The sequence below is a fragment of the Opisthocomus hoazin genome, chromosome 3 (assembly GCF_030867145.1).
Source record: "Opisthocomus hoazin isolate bOpiHoa1 chromosome 3, bOpiHoa1.hap1, whole genome shotgun sequence".
Lineage (NCBI taxonomy): Eukaryota > Metazoa > Chordata > Aves > Opisthocomiformes > Opisthocomidae > Opisthocomus > Opisthocomus hoazin.
This window is the reverse complement of record NC_134416.1, coordinates 95,192,180-95,211,112: the sequence shown is the minus strand read 5'-3', so window position 1 is coordinate 95,211,112 and position 18,933 is coordinate 95,192,180. Positions and strand designations below refer to the sequence as shown.

At 41.8% G+C, this 18,933-nt stretch overlaps 1 protein-coding gene across 9 annotated transcripts in view; it reads left to right on the top strand.

Moving 5' to 3' along the window:
* CTNND2 (catenin delta 2) overlaps window positions 1–18,933 on the top strand; it is a 694,166-nt gene that overhangs the window by 435,263 nt on the left and 239,970 nt on the right. For all 9 annotated transcript variants that reach the window (XM_075417107.1, XM_075417104.1, XM_075417100.1 and 6 more), the window contains one exon: window positions 14,695–14,947. In XM_075417107.1, the coding sequence (XP_075273222.1) occupies window positions 14,695–14,947 (253 nt within the window). The remainder of the gene's footprint in view (window positions 1–14,694; window positions 14,948–18,933) is intronic.

Sequence of the window (18,933 nt, the reverse complement as noted above, 5' to 3'; positions counted from 1 at the left end):
AGTCTCTGGCTCTGGCCCCTGAAGGTCACTGCAAGGAAGGCCTCATGGAACAGCTCGATCGTGGGCAGTCCTGCAGCTTTGTGTGGTTATGTGGCCAGTTGGCGTTGAGTGCTGGGTGCGCGGGGCTGAAGTGCCCCTTGTTGAAGACGAGGCACGCAAGGCACTGTGAGGACTCTCCTGTGCTTCCCGGAGAGAGGAGGAAAGGATAAGGAAAAGGAAGAGTAAGGTCTGTGGTTGATACTGCTGAAATTAAGAAGAGGACCCTGCAATAAAAGATTTATTGAAAGGAGGTTGAACAGTGAAAGTAGATGCAGTCGAAGTTTGCAGTGCCTCTTCAGAGTGGCTTAGTGTAGGACCTGAAGGGTTTACCAAGCCGGCCCGCGCAGTGGGTTATCCACTGGTGAGCGTGTGTGGGACGGGCACCCCTGCAGCCCTTCTCGTGCTGCCGCCAGAGCTGCCCAATGGCCCTGCACCTGCTGGTGGTGGCCAGGCTGCCCGCCAGCTTCTCTGATGGCCTCCTCTCCTTCAGGCCCGGTCTCCCCAAGGTTCCTCCTGCTGATGCTTGGGTGGTTCCACCAGCACGCCACCACCTCTGAAGCCATCTGTTATGGGAAGCAGTGGTGCCGTGGTGGAAAATGCCAACCAGAGAGATGGGGCTTGTGGAATTCGTGATGGCAGGTGCAAACCAGAAATGTGGCTCTTCATGAGCTGGGAGTGCTCCATTCTGGTGTGGAGGGAGAGTGCTGTCAGGGGAGCTGTGGGGAGTCAAGGGGGCTCCTTTTCAGAGGGAAGAGTTACCTGTTGCTCCTGGACATGGTTTCTGTTCAAGCACTTGCCAACAGCAGGAAAAAACTGGATGTTTCATTATCCTGTGATGCAGCTTCGGTGAGAATTGCTGTTGTGTTGCTGGACAGATGCTGTCTTCCTCTGCCTGCCATCCCACTCCTGCCTGGTTCTTCGTTCGCTGAAGGAAAGGAGTCCGTACCCGGAGATGCCTTATGTCAAGCACTGCTCCTAGCTATTCGTAACGTTGTCTTTCTCCTGTAAAAGTGTGTCTTGCTTTAGTGGAGTAGGAGCAGTGTTAGCTCCTGGAGTCCGGTCTTTCTTCACAGATCAGATGCGCTGCTGGAGGGACGGGAGGAGGACCCAGGCAGTTGTCTGTTTGCTGCTTTGCCCCTGCTGCACTTAGCGCGGGCTTTTGCTCTCCTGGAGGTTGAGCGGTGTCTCTAAGGGGAAGATTTACAAGGAAAATTAGTTTCTTCTCTTGTCATTGAGCTGGTGGCTTTCTTACAACATGGCTGGGCTGTTTCTCTCTTCTGCCTCCTTGTTCCGTCTTATGAGGCGCCTGTGGTGAAGATCAGGTCTCTATTCAGGACCTAAAGGAGAGGCAGGGGAGGGAGAGGCAAACCCCCCCTTTTTTTTTTTTTTTGCCACTCCAGACAGGACCGGCCCATACAAATTGATTGCATGTTGGTTTGTGTTTGTTTTTTTGCAGGGAGGGGAGGTTGATAGTTTTGTTGCTTGTGGGTGCTCAAATGGCTCTGACCTTCTCCTCCTCCCCTCGTTGGTGTTGCACAGGTGGAGCAGGGCAGTCTCAGCTCTTTGGTGTCCAATCTCCTCGCATTCTCAGTGCCAGATTGCCATGCCGCTCACCCCCGCTCCATGGCAGCCCCTTTGCTGGTGGCTCTGCCTTGCCAGCAAAGGGGCCGTGGTCTGTGGGAGCACCAGCTGCTGAGTAAGTGCAGGTCAAATATATTTTTTTTCAGTTGAGATTTTTTGCAGCAAGGACAGAGAAGGGTGTTGTGTGGAGTGCTTCATTTGCTGTGTGTTTTTTGTGCTGGTCCAGCTTAGGCTTTCTTTGATTCTCAACATTTTTGTCATGTCTCTTCGCTCCTTTGATGTCCCTTACAAAAGGAGCGTGAGGCTACAAAGGGTGCATGAATTGAGCTGAAGAACATCATCTTCACAAGACTGTAAATATTTCTCTTGATATGTAACAAAGTATTGAATGTTTGACACTTTCAGAAGTCATTATTTCAAGGTGAAGACTTTTTCATATTGTGAAGCAATTTTCCAATGTTTGAAAAATTGGCCACATGAAAAAAGTTAGAAGTCCATATCCTGTAGAATGATTTACTCTTCTTTCAAGAATAATTAAGCCTACTGTATTGCAGTCATGTGGCATCACAAACTGATAGTGTTTTTCTGTGTCTGCTTTTACAGGTAATCTGTTCTTTAACCATTTCTAAGGTTTTCAATCTTAAACTTTCAAACTTCTGAGGTTTTTCTTTTTTAGTGGTTGTAATGTAGTTTATAACAGTATGATAGAATGCTTTGGGTTGGAAGGGACCTTTACAGTTCATCTAGTCCAACCGCCTCCCCAGCAATGAGCAGGGACATCTCCAGCTAGATCAGGTTGCTCTGTGCCCCGTCCAACCTGACCTGGAGTGTTTCCAGGGATGGGACATCTACCGCCTCTCTGGGCAACCTGTACTGGAGTTTCACCACCCTCATTGGAAAGAATCTCTTCTTTATATCCAGTCTAAATCTACGCTCTTTTAGTTAAAAACCATTACCCCTTGTCCTACTGCAGTAGGCCCTGCTTAGAAGTTTGTCCCTGTCTTTCTTATCAGCCCCCTTTAAGTACTGGAAGGCTGCTATAAGGTCTCCCTGGAGCCTTCTCTTCTCCAGGCTGAACAGCCCCAACTCTCTCAGCCTTTCCTCACAGGAGAGGTGGCCCTCTGATTATTTTTGTGGCCCTCCTCTGGACCCGGTCCAACAGGTCCATGTCCTTCTTGTTCTGAGTGCTCCAGAGCTGGATGCAGGACTCCAGGTGGGGTCGGAGCAGAGGGGCAGAACCCTCTCCCTCGACCTGCTAGCCACGCTGCTTTTGATGCAGCCCAGGATATGATTGCCCTTCTGGCCTGCGAGCACACATTGGTGGCTCATGTCCAGCTTTTCATCCACTAATACCCCGAAGACCTTCTCAGCAGGTCTCATCCCCCAGCCTGTATTGATACTGGGGGTTGCCCTGACCCAGGTGCAGGACCCTGCACTTCATGTTCAGTATTCAGATGATATCTGAAACAAATATGAGAATGTTTTGGGTTTTTTAACTTTGCTTTGAGTGATATCTTTTTTAATAGTGATTTACAACACCTTACAGCAAGCAGTCCCTTGGCAAGTTGCTCTCTTTAGTCATTTCAAATCACTGGAGTTGTCTATGACTTAAACATGCTGAAAAAAATTTAGAAAATTAATACTGCATTCTTACGTGGACATGAGACTATGTAAAAATTACATTGTTGGATTCTGATTTTGATGTCATGATGAATCCTATATAGAGAGCTTGGTTCACAGCTTTCTACACCTGCAAGACGCGCAAACGTAACTTCAGCTCTGGGAATCGGACTCTGAGTTTGCGCCTTGCCCATCACCAGTGGCAGGTTCCACAGGGCAGTTTATATCCCATTTGCCCCGCAGTGCTCTCTTCTTTTTTCAGGTTTTGTTAGTATTGCTTCTCTGCATGGAGATGGAATTTAGTTAACCAGATGTATCACTTTTAATTCCATTGACTTCAGATTAATGAGTAAAAGGAATTTTAAGAGTTAGAAGAAAAAAAGTATTATTCCTATACACATGTAATTAGGTGTTTTGAGATTCTTACAGTGAAGCATCAGTGAGTACACTGGTATAGTTTTACTTTGTTTTCAGAGCAGCATGTAGCTATTAATGAAAAGATACCTGTTATGTGCTAGGTCCTGTATTACAAATACTTCATTTGAAAGTAAAAAGGAAACCTCAGTTTCAAATACTTTTTTTTTTTTATTTGGCTTTAAAGTTGTCACCTCAAACAAAAAGAAGGAGCAACAGAAAAACCAGGTTTGACTTGCCCCCCGTGGATTAAACCCTTTGTCCATTATGCTGCTGCTCAAATACTTACTTGGTTTTTGTTCAGTCATAAAGTGCAATAATTAGGTTATAAATGCCAAACATTGCTTCTTTCTGCTTAAGTTGTGTTTTTTTTCTGGTTGGGGGACAGGCTTGTTTCTGTTGGTTTTTCGTTTTGTCACAAGCTGATGTGCTGTGCAGGGGCATACTGTGGTGCCACAGCTGCAGATTAATTGAGGATCATGCTGGTAAATCACACAGCATGGAGTTCTGGCTGTAGGACCTAATGTTTTCAGGGAAATTAAAAAGAAAAATTATTCCTACCACTGCATCTATACTAGTTTGGTAATGTTGTGATAATAGACCTGTATTCCTAACTGACATCCACTTGATAACATTGCTTTGGGAGAGAGAATTATAGGAAACAAGCAGGGAACAAATCTTCAGTACAAAGTAAATTGAGCACAAAATACCTTAGTGATCTGCATAGTGAATTACAAATCACCTCAAAGCAGTGCAAAGTCATAATCCTATTTAATTTGACAGATCCGAGATGTCTGGTATAGCCTTATCTGTGTTATATTCCTTTGTATATGTTTTTAAGTGATTCTTTTTCCAGGCACAGTGGCATCTTCTCTGAGAGAATTTTTTTTTTACTTTGATTTCCTTCCTATTAAAATTTTGGCAGAAGTGTGATAAAAGACATTGTTTTCAAATCCAGTGGTATCCGGTGGTCACTGTAAAGCTGCGGACAGAGCAATGAGAGAGGGAGGGAAGTGGCAGGAGGTGAAAACCCTGCAAAACCACCTTTTGTAATCTGTGAGCAATATCCCCCTTAGCTGGAGAAAAGCTGCTGCACTATAAGATATTCATGGCTTCAAAGTACTGAGCTCATGGCTGGGTTCCATAGAATTATACCCAACTGAAGACAACTCAGATTTCACTGTTGCTCAGAATAGAAACCTTTTAAAATGGTCACTATCTACAGCCTCCTTCCTCTGTCCCGCAAACAGGATACCTCTAGAGGCTTGTGGTTTGTCCTATGTATTTTCCAATTCTTCTATTCTACTTTTTTAATAGAATGATGACTTAGAGTGTGTCTGAACGCTTTTCAGATGTCCCTTCACTTTTGCCACCTATTGAGGGAGAAGTGTGTTTATAAAATCTTGGTCAGGGAAGTACATACCCTGTAAATCTCATCTGCCACTAGTGAGAAAATACAGGGTCTGCTCTGTGCCAGAAACTGTCTGTCATCTATGTTCTGTACAGGTATAGTCTCGGGTTAAAGCCTGGTCACATTACTTATATGCAGGACTATGTCCATTCTGTTTTATTTACTTCAATGTTCTGTAGAAATAGAAAGTAGTCATTCATGAAAGAAGAAGCAATTCAAACACCTTTCATAAATCTCCTTGTAAATCTTTGAACAAAAAAAGCCAATGCTATGCCGGAGGTAACTACCCAGTAGTGTCTTCAAGACGACTAATGCTTTTGTTAGAAGATCATTAATTCTGCAGCATTATGTTTAAAGTCACTCTTTTAAAAATCATTAGCCTATTATTTTTTTAACTCAAGCTGTAATCTTTTTTTATATATAAAACCATCTACTTTTAGCAGTAGTCTCTTCTTCTATCATAATTTCAGCAGTTTGCATGTAGAGTTGGAGTTTTTATGAGTATATCAAGTATTCAGACATGTTAGTTTTTACTATAATGGGTCCAGCAACTTTCAAACTATCATTTGCAGAAATGAGGTTAATGTTTAAGGTGTACATATCGCATGGTCTGGCACTGGAATACAGTTGTGAAACCATGTAGTACTACAAAGAGGAGAAAAGTGATGTGTGTGTCTTGCGTAGTGCCATTGCAGAGGGTTGAATTTTATCTCCAGTGAGGAAACTGGCATGGTGAATTTTAGTATCTTGGATGCTGAATGGGCGGTTGATTTTAAGGGCCTTGGCAGTTGTTACTTTCTCTGTTTAAATGCTTGTGTAACAAATGAATTAAACTGCATATTCTCCCCAAATTGAGGGATGCAACTGAGAGAGACAAGAGACATTCTGATAAGAGATCTTGTCATAACACCTTTAGCAGCCAAAGTTGGCATCCAATTATCACATTACGTGGATGCACCACTTTTTTGTGAAGAGCAGCACCACTGAAGCATGCTAGAAGCTGAGTCTGAGAATGGAAGTTGCATGTATTAGTGGAGATTAAAATCTGGCAGATACAAAGTGCAGTCAGTTCCTGGAGGTGGAAGGGCATATTATTTTTTTTTTTTTTTTAATACTGAAAACTTGAAAAACATGAATTCTGCCCTGTTTGGTTGTAAAGAAGGAAGGAAATGGCTCCTGCTTTGAGTCAGAGAGTTGGGAGTCTGAAATAGTTGAAAGCATGTAGTTGCTTGGGGAACCCTAATACCTGCATGAAGCCTTGGTGTCCCCTTGGACTGCGTGGATTCCAGAATGATGCCTTAGCTGTACGCGCTTTTAGAGATACAGGCTGTGTTACCGTGAGGGACACCCCGTAACTGTGGAACCTGATGGTGAAGGATGACTGAAGGGAAGGATGTAGGGTTTGAGAAGTTTGTGGGTGTGGGGATGTGAGGCTGGGCAGAGCAGTGAAGCCTTCTAACAGACCTGGCTGTGGCAGAGGCCATGTTCAAGTTTTTACTTCAGGTTTCACTGAAGTTGCATCAAGCACAGCTGCAAATAAAGCTTGATTAGAACTCATTCATCTCAGGCACTATATCTATTGAACTGAAATACAAATTTCTAAGATACTCTCTCACCACTGCTGCTCCCTGAGTTATTTGTCTACCCATTTCTTCATTAAAATTTGCTTAAGAGATACAAAAATCGTATAGATTACTTCATTTGTAAGGTGTGTATTTTCTTCCATTGGTAACCCTGATGGAACTAGGTGATTTCAGATTGATACCAGCTAATCACATACTCAAACCCATAAATAAAATAATTACTAGTCAAGAAATGCCAAGTCTAATTCAGTGATGAAGAAAATTATTTCCTATGTGCAGGGGTAGGCAGTGGCAGTTACATGTCTTCCCCAGTGGAACTGTTCAGTGAAAGGGATGTTTCAAACGAAAAATAAGCATGAAAAGGAAACTAAGACACAGGCAACGTGAGACTGCAAACTGAAGTGGAGCGATACAGACAAAAGGAACCCTCAAAGTGAGCAGATACCAGCTGCTCTGTAACCAGAGGAATAGCTCAGAAACCGAGGAAACAGTATTTTCTTTCCTGTATTCTTTCTGCATTATGGAAAAACACTGGTTTCTAAGCAAAGTAATATTTAGCCTTACTGTAACAATTAGTGTCAGATCTAAAGAACACTCTTAGAAAATCAAAATGAAAGGATACATCAGTGCAGTAGCAGCTTCAGTTCTTCAGTCTTCAAAGACTGTCAGTTTTTGCATTGGAAGAGGATTTATTGAACGTGACAATATGCAGAGCACAAGTGATGTTCCGTTGATTTCTGTGAAGCAAGTTGTTCTTCCGCGTGTAAATACAGCGGTGGTCAGGAGATGATTTTAAGAGTTTTGAAAGAATCAAATAGCGAATGGGCCATACAGTCACTTTGAGTACGCTTATGATCTTCATTAGGCTTAGCACTCGGCAGCTGCCAGCGGTGGGAATGACCCTGTTAACAAATTCAGAGATGCACAGAGTGTTTCCTATGGAAATAACAGTGTAGCAGCTAAGCAGCTGCCTCTGGTTTTGAAGGCGGAATGGGAAAGTATGAACAACGCAAGTCTCCTGTGATGCCATCTGGAAGAGACATGGATGTTGCCCTGATGAAAAGGCTTTCTCCTTACCATGTCATGGAAACGTCTGATGATAAAAATATTACTGCATACATGCTTGCACCAGCATGTACGCACGCTAATTACAAGTAGGTGTGACAGCCAGGCATGACCAGTACCTGAGCAGATTGTGACTAGCATGCTTGTGGGTGGAAAAGAGACCCTTTTTGCTAACTGCTGTGCTGTTCACTACCTATTACTTTTGTTGGCTTGCATTTCTCCTGTATGGCGTGTTACGTTCCCGTAAAAAGACATACCTGGTGTGGCAGGGAGACCGGCTGTTTGCCATGCCCGGCTGGTAAAGGTGCCGAGCTGAGCATGGTGGAGCTGACTGGAAAGATGGAGGTTGTTTTTCCCCTGATACACACAAAATATGAGCATCTGGAGAAATGTAGAGCCAGCAGAAAGAATTAGGGGGAACGAGGCTAGCTGAGTCTTTGAAGCATAACTAGAAATCCCCAAGAGAGGGAAGGGATATGGAGGTAACGGAGGGAAAGAGGCTTTTCCAGTTGACTGTGTGGAGTTCGATGCAATCCTGGAAGTCCTAAAAAGCTGATGCGTGGAGAGCAAAGGCTGAACGGATGGAGAAAAGCTCATCCTGTGAGGATGCAAGGGAAGATTTCATTGTAGATTCTTTTTATTTCTCTCTGGCTGAGAGTTTGGAGACTGGAGTTTTAATTGCAAGATCAGGAACTCGGACAAATAACAAGAGTACGGAGAAGTGAGGGAGGAGAGAATGGAAAACAAGAGGGAATAGCAAGTTGCAGTGATTTTGACTTTTTTTCCTGTTTTGACAAGAAGTTACATAGCGAAGTTGCCAAGCTACGTAGGACTTCTATGATGTTGATATTTGCGTAAGGTTCTGAGTGTTTTAAATCTAAATTGGAGCCTTGTCTTGAAACCATTTAGTAGGGGGTTTTTTGTTCTGCTCTGCTTCATGTTTAAAGTATGAAATTCCTTGTGCATGTGTACTTTGAACAGAGGATATAATAGTGCCGCCTTAAAATCTTACGTGCCTTATAGGTAGTTGTTGATATCAATTATGGTATTTCTTTTCTCTTTTGGTAAATATTTTCAGGTTCCCAAACGATATATTGCTCTAAGATCTTACACTTCCAATGTGAAAAAGTGCTGCTAAGAGTAACTGCTAAGCAAATGTATTATTATTATATATATATTACCATACGTCTTGAACAGTGTTAAACTTGACTGCTTGTGCTTGTTACTTTGTATTGCTGATTTGCTCCTCTCTTGATTATAATCTTATTTTGTTAAACTTCTTTTGCAAAAAAGCTGGTGCATGCTCTGAAAGACTCACTTGACATTTAGAGATAAAAAGTGTTTGTATCCGACAAACTTCATGATTTCCGTTTCCTAAATGACAGAGAATGCACTGTGTTATTTTTATGGTGTATTAGATAGGAAAAGTATCTGTTTTATAAATCTTCTTGTATATTTGCTACCAACAGAATGCACTGCATTTGTATCATTTATGAACTCATGGAGGGATGATGGGCAAATCTTGTACTGAAAGGACATCTTACTGGGATCCAATTTTCAACTTTCACATGAGAGTAAGAATCAACTGCAGGTGCAAATCAGTAAAGAAAAAAAGAAAGAATTGTGAAATCTGTATGAAAGGCACAAGGAGAAGGTTAACACAGGAACTGAATGTCTAATACAGCATAATAAGAGAAAAATTTTATAAGGTAGTATCCACAAATCAAACAGCAGCAGCAGCCAAGTAATTTTCAGCAAGACGGTGTAGCAAGACAAGTCTTATAAATTAATTTATCCTTTCTGAAGGTCTGATCCTATGTGTGCTAAGTGGGCAAAATGCCCTCTGACTTCTAGAAAGTGTGAACTATTTAGCAGTGCTTGTGTGAGTTTGGTCTCCATAAGATGCTTAGGTATGGTACAGTCGTACCCCTGCCTAAATCAACATGTTCTTGCTTTTTGTGTTTTGTTAGTTTTTTCTAGAGATCATAGTCATAGAATGATAGGTTGGAAAAGACCTGTAAGATCATCAAGTCCAACCATCCACCCAACACCACCATGCCTGCTAAACCATGACCTGAAGTGCCACATCTACATGTTTTTTGAACACCTCCAGGAATGGTGACTCAACCACCTCCCTGGGCAGCCTGTTCCAATGCCTGACCACTCTTTCAGTAAAGAAATGTTTCCTGACATCCAATCTAAACCTCCCCTGGCACAACTTGAGGCCATTGCCTCTCGTCCTATCGCTAGTTACTTGGGAGAAGAGACCAACACCTGCCTCACTACACCCTCCTTTCAGGTAGTTGTAGAGAGCAATAAGGTCTCCCCTCAGCCTCCTCTTCTCCAGACGTAACAATCCCAGTTCCTTCAGCCACTTTTCGTAAGACCTGTTCTCCAGACCCCTCACCAGCCTCGTTGCCCTTCTCTGGACACGCTCCAGCACCTCAGTGTCCTTCTTGTAGGGAGGGGCCCAAAACTGAACACAGTACTCCAGGTGCGGCCTCACCAGGGCCGAGTACAGGGGCACCATCACCTCCCTGCTCCTGCTGGCCATACTATTCCTGGTACAAAAGATTTAAAGTTTAGAAGTGAATTTCTAAGTTGAGTATCTCAGTGTGAGCCTGTAAGAGTATTTAGTGATACACCTAAATTTTCAGCATTCGTATGAAAGTTGCTGTATCTTTAGTAATACTATGCAAAAGCCGTAGAAAATTATGAAGGCTGGGTTTTCTCTATGCTATCTCTGCCATCAAGAGAACCATAATCAGGGCATACATCAGGTCTTTGGAGGGCTTTTGTTAAAATTAACAGGGGCTTTCTGTCTCTTTGGCAAAGATTTGTAAGAACATATTAAATGTCGATGTGGTACTCCACACACTCCGTTTTCTGGGGATGTGATTTTGATGCTGCAGTAGTGAAGGGCTGAGATGATAGTGTTTTTAAGGTATTATTAATACGCCAAATTAAAACAAGGTCTAAAATCTTTAGGTGACAAGCTGAAAGGCCTTCACTGAGACCATAGTTCTTGACTTCCACAGTGTGAAATGCTCACTTTGGAAATTCTCAATTAAACCCTTTTCTCAAGCCAAAACTAAAATTCTCCTCTTGAAGCACGGTCCTGATGTTGAAGTTTAAAATTTCATGAACATATGGAGACACACTGCTCCTGAGCGTGTAACTTGCTGTGCCCAGTGCCCGCTAGCCGCAGCAGAGAGCGGGTGCTGCGACCCTGCTGTGGGTGCAAACCAGCCTCGGCGCGGCAGGCTGGGGTCTGTACGAGCCCCTCTGGTTCATGTGCTTGGATGGGGCAGCTGGGCGCTGGTCGTCCTCTCCTTGTGCATCTGGAAGGACCGGGAGGGAGCCGCAGGCAGGCTGACCGGGGCAAAAGGAGAGCAGCAAAGCTTGAGAAACTTATTTATCTGACATCAGCCGCTGAATTTATATGTAAGTTTTTTAAGAGTTGGGGCAGCAGTCACTATTAAAAATGATGCTTTTGTGTGTGGTCACTTAGGTAAAGCAAGATACAAGATAAGTAAGTTTTTTGAGACCTTTTGTTTCTTTGATTTAGTCTTGATCTCCTTGTAAGTGTTGGGACTGTTGAAGACCAGAAGCAGGTCTAGTTTAGTGGACACCTTTACCTCCAAGCTTCTCAAATCAATGAGGTGTCAAGGTGTCCATAAAACCAGACTTACTTCTTCACAGTCTGGTTATGACTTTTGGTTTTACCTTTATGCAGAGGCAGAATATGGTCTGCCCTTGACCCAGGCCAGCAAAGTGACTTGGCCATGAGCCTGCTTCAACCAGGCCAGATCCCAGGAAGGCTGGGGGTGAGGTGGCTGAGACTGGGAGGGGGGAAAGCAGCCCATTTCCCCAGAAACAGGGCTTCTGTCACAACTCCTTCCCGCCCCTCTCTTCCCTTGCTGGGGCAAACGCTTGATGCTTGTAAAGGTAGTATTGCTTCTTACCCAGGCTGAGCTGATTCTGGTCAAGGTGTAGCTGTCCTGGCTTTGAGAGGAGTCAAATGCAAAAGCTAGAGAAAGGGGTAAGTGTCTTCAATTTAAAAACACATGAAAAGGTTGCATGATCATCTGCAAATGTAGTTGGTACATGAATGCTTTCTGGCCCACTCCCAGTGTGTGCCTTCTGGATGGCCCTGTGCTCACTGAAGATTTACTGTTGCTGGTTAAGGCAAATGGACTTCTGAATTTATTTATTTTAATAGACAGAATCACTGTAGCTTTGCTGTTTAAATAGCTCAATAGGAGGGAGATCTTGACAGACAGAAAGTTTGCCACAGGCTGGAGAGCCACACTTCAGTCAGTAAGTCTGGCTGCCAAAAGGGTTTGTTTAAGCAAGAGTACCGTATTGGTAGGAGATGGCTTTGCTTCAGTTTTACGTGAAATTATTAGTATTAAAATGTCTGCTAAAGCTTAACCCTTTTACAGTCCATGAAGGTGGCTGTAATCAAGTTAGATGTAGAAGTTATTCTAAAGTGTTAGTTAAACATTCACAAACAAGCTCGTTTGGCAAACGTTACCCAGATCAATTAAAAGAAAAACAAAAAACCCAAACAACTAAGTCATAGGCTTGCCTCATTCTCATATTCTGACTATGGCACTTCTGTATTCACTGTGATAAAATTCTAAAGGAAGTAACAGTCTGCTAGGAAGATAATTGGAGAAATGAATCAGTGACTCCAAAAGCATGTAGGTGTTAGGGTGACAACTAGTTTCAGTTCATATAAACACCTATTTTGATAACAAGACAAAGGAGAAAGTAGAAAGAAAAGTTTTCAAAGAATTTAAAAACAAACAAGATTTCTATTGAACTGTCTTGCAAAGGAGAGAACAGGAAATACAGTGGAATATTTTGCAAAGCAATCTACATTACAATGAAGCTCTTGTTTTCAGCAGTATTAGTGTTGTAGAGTTTTTTTGCAGTTCCCTATAAAATGTATCAAAAGCCAGCAGCATATTCGGTGGAGTGACAGTATGTAAGAATATGCTGTGTTAATATACAATAACACTTTTGCTTTTTCACTTGAAAATATTTCCAGTATTTTCTCTTAACTTGTTTTTTTTATTCTTTTTCTCGCAAGGCACCAAATTTTGGTTTTCAACTGTGTGTATTTTCTGTTAAAATGGGATGTTTTTCTTGTGTTGTCTTAACGCTGAATTTAGCATGATTTGTGCATGGGATGTTTCAGTATGCTAATACTGTTACTGCATTTTAACTGACGCAGTTTTGTGAAAAGGTCTGTATGTGTCATTACTCACTTCTTAAGGAAATCTATATTAGCAATTAAACGAAAGCAATACTCATAATATGTTGCTGTATATGTAAGTTAACGCAATCAAAGAATCATAAAACTGGTTTGGGCTGGAAATGACGTTTAAAGATCATTTAGTCCAGCACCCCTGCCGTGGGCAGGGATGTCTTTCACTTGGTCAGGATGCTCAAAGCTCCATGACCTTCCAGTGGTGGGGCGGTAGGTAAGTGGGTGATCCCACTTATTTGTGTTTGTAATAATGTTATAAGATAATACTTGTTATTGTAAAATTATATACTTCAGAACCATAACAAAAAATTTAAGGCAAAGATTTTATACAGAATTTAAATTTTCAGGTGCTGTAACTTTAACAGGTCGTAGGTCAGACAAAACTGCTGTAATTGTATTTGAAGCTCACTGTATTTCATTTGCTGACACTTTGAGATAAAATGCTTAAAGTCTCTTTTATGGACCTAGAATAAGTATTTTCTCTAAAATGTGAATGTGCATGTTAATGAGAAATGATTGGGAAATCTGTTATGAAAACCTGTCTCTTGAATATGCGGTTTTTCCTACAGTTTAGCATATGAATTTGACCCAGCTAAAAATAGTCCTGGACCCAGGCCCACTCCTGTTGGCAAAATTATCCTTGTTGTCTTGAGACAGGGAAATGGGAGCCACCATGAGTTCACGTGCCACTTCAAGCAGTCGGAATTTCCTTCTGAGCAGGGCCAGCATTTAATCTGTGTTTGTTTCCAGGCCAAAGATCACGTGGATATTGGTCCTCTGGCCCTTACAGTGATAATCCATCTGCCGTTCACTGGGCTTTGGTTCAGAAATATTGCATGTTTAATAAGAATCATAAAGCAGACTGGATCTCCAGTACATGGTGCTGTAACAGAAAGATAATAGGCTACAAGAGAGATTAATAAGATTTTTGAGTCACAAAAGTGTTAAGTCAGTTTAAATCTATTGGTTAAGCCGCTCAAAACTGGTAGTGCAGTAATCTTGAGCTGCTGTGTGTGAGCACAGCCGTAGCTGGCGTGCATGAAGACATCTACGTGATGACCTTGTGCTTAGCTCTTTTTCAGACTGAGTTAGCAGTAGCAGTCCCCTAAGTCTTACCGAAGGTGAAATATGCAGAAGATGGGTTAGTGAAGCATACGCGACAACTCTCAGCAGTAGGTGTCTGGTTCTACCTGCTGTATGGATACCAGGACTACGAATTTGGGATGGCTGTGGCCGGCTGTTTCTTCTGACATAGAGCCATTGGTCTCAATTTGGACTCTTGAGCCTGGTTTGACCCTCCTTCTGCTTGTGGATCTGACTGACTTCCACCCCTGTAAGGACTGCAAAGGCCTCACTCGGTGGTGGTTGTGGATCTTAGTTTGACTATTCCCATGCTGCTTCTGCACTTTTTTCATTTTGGGTTAGTGCAGTTAAAACCCCAAGTGAAAAGCATTGGTATGGTCTGTTTAACTGGTGTAAAGGTCTTCTAGTCCAGAAGTGGCATGTCATTTAGAAACTCGTTTGGTGGAGATGTATTTCAATGGTTTTGAAAATGACAATGTTGTTTGTTTTTTCTCATTCTTTTTGAACCCCTGTTTTTGTATGTGTGTGGTTTTTGTTTTTTTTCCTCTGCCTAGACCTGGTTAACCATTTCTGTGAACAGGTCCTCAATTTTTTACTTTGTCCCTACTTTCCTGTCGTAGCCCCATCTTCCCCTGGTGTCGACTCCGTACCCTTACAGCGCACAGGCAGTCAACACGGCACACAGAACGCAGCAGCAACCTTCCAGAGGGCCAGCTATGCGGCCGGCCCAGCCTCCAATTACGCAGACCCCTACCGACAGCTGCAGTATTGTCCTTCTGTTGAATCACCATACAGCAAATCTGGGCCAGCCATCCCACCGGAAGGGACCTTGGCTAGGTCACCTTCCATTGATAGCATTCAGAAAGATCCCAGGTGGGTGAAACCTTCATTGTCTACTATTTCTTGCTCGCGCAGAGGTTTGTAATTGCAATTTGGTTTGTGTGTTTCTGCTGTTGAATATCAAAAAACACCAAAACTCTGTGATTATACATGAAGGATTTTGTTTGCATAAGAGTTGTGTCCTAGTGCTGTGCCTTGGAAGGCTCTCGTGAGCTCTTCTGTGGAACAAAACGATAGGTGTGGTCATGAATGCGTGTGTTTAGCCCGCTTTCAGTAGCGCCACCCCTCAAAAGCTTACAAAAAGTAATTTTCTTTTGAAATGGGAGGAGTGGTGTGGCTGTTTTGACTCTGTAACCATTGTGAACTGAATTTTCAAGTTGCTCCCTGGACAGCTGTTGTTACAGGTCTTGGTTTGTCTGCAGTTCCTATTCCTTAAAGCTGCAGAAAAGGATATGCTGGTATTGGGCAATGAGAGCGAGCGGTGTGGAAGCAACAAGTAGTCAGGCTTATGCTTTGTGCTTCACCCTGTGTGTTGTGCAGGCTTCCAACGCCAGTCTGTGGTAACAGAATGTACGTATTGCAGCTTTGCAGAAATGGTTGTTACTGTGCATGATTTGTAAATACATAGCGCAGTTGTTAATGTTGCTGTGAGGCATGGCCGTCCTCATACACCTAAGGAACGTGTAAGGAGGAAACTTTATAGCCATGCATACCCCAAGCTGGCAGCTGGCTTAGGGAGAGAGGGTTTTCTGGCAAATGGTTTGACTTCCAGGATAACAGCAATGGAAATGCTAACTGAAATCCTCAATGCACTTGGTGATTCTGTTCAGTGTTCTGATGGGAAAGAAAGCAAGTTTCTTTGGTAACTAAAGTTTAAACTTGTTGCAAGTGTTAATTTATGCAAAGCTTTTCTATAGCAGATGGTGTGATTTATTTATTTATTTTTGCTATGTGGCATTTAATGATAGGAGAGCCCAAAAATTTGCCCCCAACAAAAATGTTTAAAATGCTGGAGCTGTTTAAGCAACAATTTGAAAAGACTTCTTTATCAGCATTAAAACACGAATATTCACAACCTGATCTCTCTGCTTGTTTAGCATTATTAGTTCTCTCTGTCTCTCTAGCTGTGAGCACAACAGCAGCTAAATTTTACGGCACATCAGAACCATCACTGCTTGCAGCTACTTCTGCTATTGCAGAGTTTTACTTGTTGAGAAAATGTCTGTCTTCCACCTTCCCCCCCCCGTTTTTTTACCAGAAATTTGAAAAAATATAAATAGAATTCCTTCCCTTCTTCCCCCTGCCCCAGAATGAACAGTGGCAACCAGAGAAAAACAGTCTTTTTCTGAAACCTTGGTATTTTGATATATTTGTATTCCAGAATATAAAAGTCCATGGAGGAAAAAGAGCTTTACTTTGTAAATGTCTCATTCAAACTTAAAGAAAATTACATTAGAAGTGCACTAAAGTGGTGGAGAAATGACTGTAATCTACATGAAATGTTCTTAGGAGAAGCATGACGGTATTGAAGGCACTATTCCCTGTAGATAGGAAGGACATATTTACAGTATCTCTAAAGGTCCTAGACATAATATCTTTTTAAGAAAAGGTCATGTATGTTTAGTTGCTCTGCTATCACTTTGCAACTGTTAGTCAGTTAATGTATAATATATGTGCTTGTAAAAGAAAATTTCCTCTTGCAGTTTTTTCATTTGCCCGCTTTTTGGTTCTTTCTCGTCTTGTGATACCATTTGTGCATTCATGAGTATTGATTTCTGTAGGTGAAGTAGGAGCAAGCAGGCATCCAGGTATAAATTGAACTTCATTAACCCTTCAAAGGGGATCATTAAATATTATTACTAATTACTATTAGATGGATTGGGATTTTGCACAAAACAACTTTTGTGAAAGAGGTTTGTCTTACTCTTGATCTCCTTTGTTTGATCCATGGACCGTGCATGATGTCTCTTACTTAGTATTGCTGCCCTTGTTGGTTTGAATAAGTCTTACGAAGAAGTGCAAGAAGCACACCTGATTGTGTTATGTCTTAGCCCCCAGAAGCTATGGTCAGACCTAGGCAGGCTGGCCTGTGAAGCTGTCTGTGGCCTACAGCAGTTGCTGATCGTTCAGCTATTCGAAAGACGTTGAAAAACTGGAAAGAGTTTGGAGAAAAGCAGCAAAAGCAATCAGGAGACTTTTAACATGTTGATTTCTATGGATAGATTACAAAAATGAGGATAAATGACAAGTGTGGAAAGGAGGGGACAGAAGACTTTCCACTGCTTGAAAAAATATGGATGGACAGAAATTATTTAGAGTAGCACGTGGGAGCTATAATTAGAAGTACTGGCTTGAATTAGGAAAACATGGCCCAAATACAAGACTTTCAGTGGCTGTGTGAAGTTGCATTGTGTTCCTCCACGGGTTACCATTTATACCATACACAACAAGAAGAAAATAAACATGTTGGTCAGCAAAAGGACTTCAGCAACTGGTAAGTTTTGAGTTTCCTGACAGACCTGTTGCTGCTTTTGTTGGCTGACTCGTTGGGGTTTTCTGTGACTGACACAAATCGTGGAGGGGAATGACTGGTGTCCTTGTTGGACACTGAGCCTACCTGTCCAGCCAGAGGACCACACAAAGGCTCACTGGCAGAGGAAAATCTGCAAGACAAAAGCATACTAATTGCAGGCTTTTTGCTGTATGTCAGTCAGCTCAAGATGAGACGTAGACACCCAGAAGAGAATGTACTCATCCTAATAAGCAATTAGAGTTCCTAAAACTGGACGTTATTTTCTGGAGTCTGCAGTTCAGGCAGAATTTCCATCTGAAATACCAAAAAAATGGTTGGCAGGCGCTGATACAGATTACAATTCTTTCCATTGTTTTCACTGTGTTGGGTGGATTACTAATGCTACAGTTCTACATACATGTTCTGAGCTGACATTTGGCAAGTGAAATTTTAGCTTAACATCTGTTCTGCATCATCCAGCTGTCATAAAATGTAGTTTAATGTTCATTAACTTAAAGTTTAGGACAAAAACTTTTTTTAAAAAAGCATCAAGATGTTTGTCAGGTTTGTGGTAGGGGATAATTTTTAATTTATTCAGGAAGACTGTTAGCTGATATGAGCTCATATAACACTTAGTAAAAACTATAACATCTACACTGGTGGAGAGTATGAGACATTGTTATTTAAAAAGGATATAAGCCCTTTATCACCTGTCAGAAATAAAACAAGTTCTGCATATGGAAAATGGAAAAGTTGAATATTAAAAATAATTTACAGATTGATTCTTCAGAGCATTCTTTTAGGTTTACTTCATGTCAAAAAAGGGAGAGAAACACAGGTAGGGCTATGATATAAACTGTTCTGTGCCATAATCTCTTGTATGAAAAAGTGGCATAGGGAGGGAGGGAAAGAATACAATTTTTATTTTCTAATTATTGTCTTGCTTTTCATCCCTACTGAACTATGAATGAGAAAGTCATGAGTATTTTAAAGTATCAGAAATATATGGTGATGTGATGTGTTCCAGCCTACTTTCATTTAAGAAAGGTTAATCTGTCTCTTGGCAGCAACAAATTATTTAACATTTGTCTATTCGTAGACTTTAGGGCAACTTGGGACCCCTAGACATAGAAATACTGGTATCCAATTGTCAGTCTGTGCACCTTCCAATTTTTACTCCAAAATACAAACCTGAAAAATGTGTGTAAATTACTGAATTTTTCATTTTTTAACCTACTAAGAAACCACGTACCTGTACTGCTCCTGAGAGATCACACTTACTGCATAACAGATGAAAAATACGGAATTTTCACATTCTTCAGTTAAATACTTACCAATGAAGCTTTGCGATAACAGTGGTTTTGCTTGTTTATGGACTCACTGTGTCTGGTTTGATGGGTTGAGTCAACATGTTTCTTTTATCATTTTGTGACTTTTCTTCTCTTCTTACTTGTTTTTATTTATATGCTGGCATACACACATCTTCTCCTGCTGTAAAGAAGCTGGC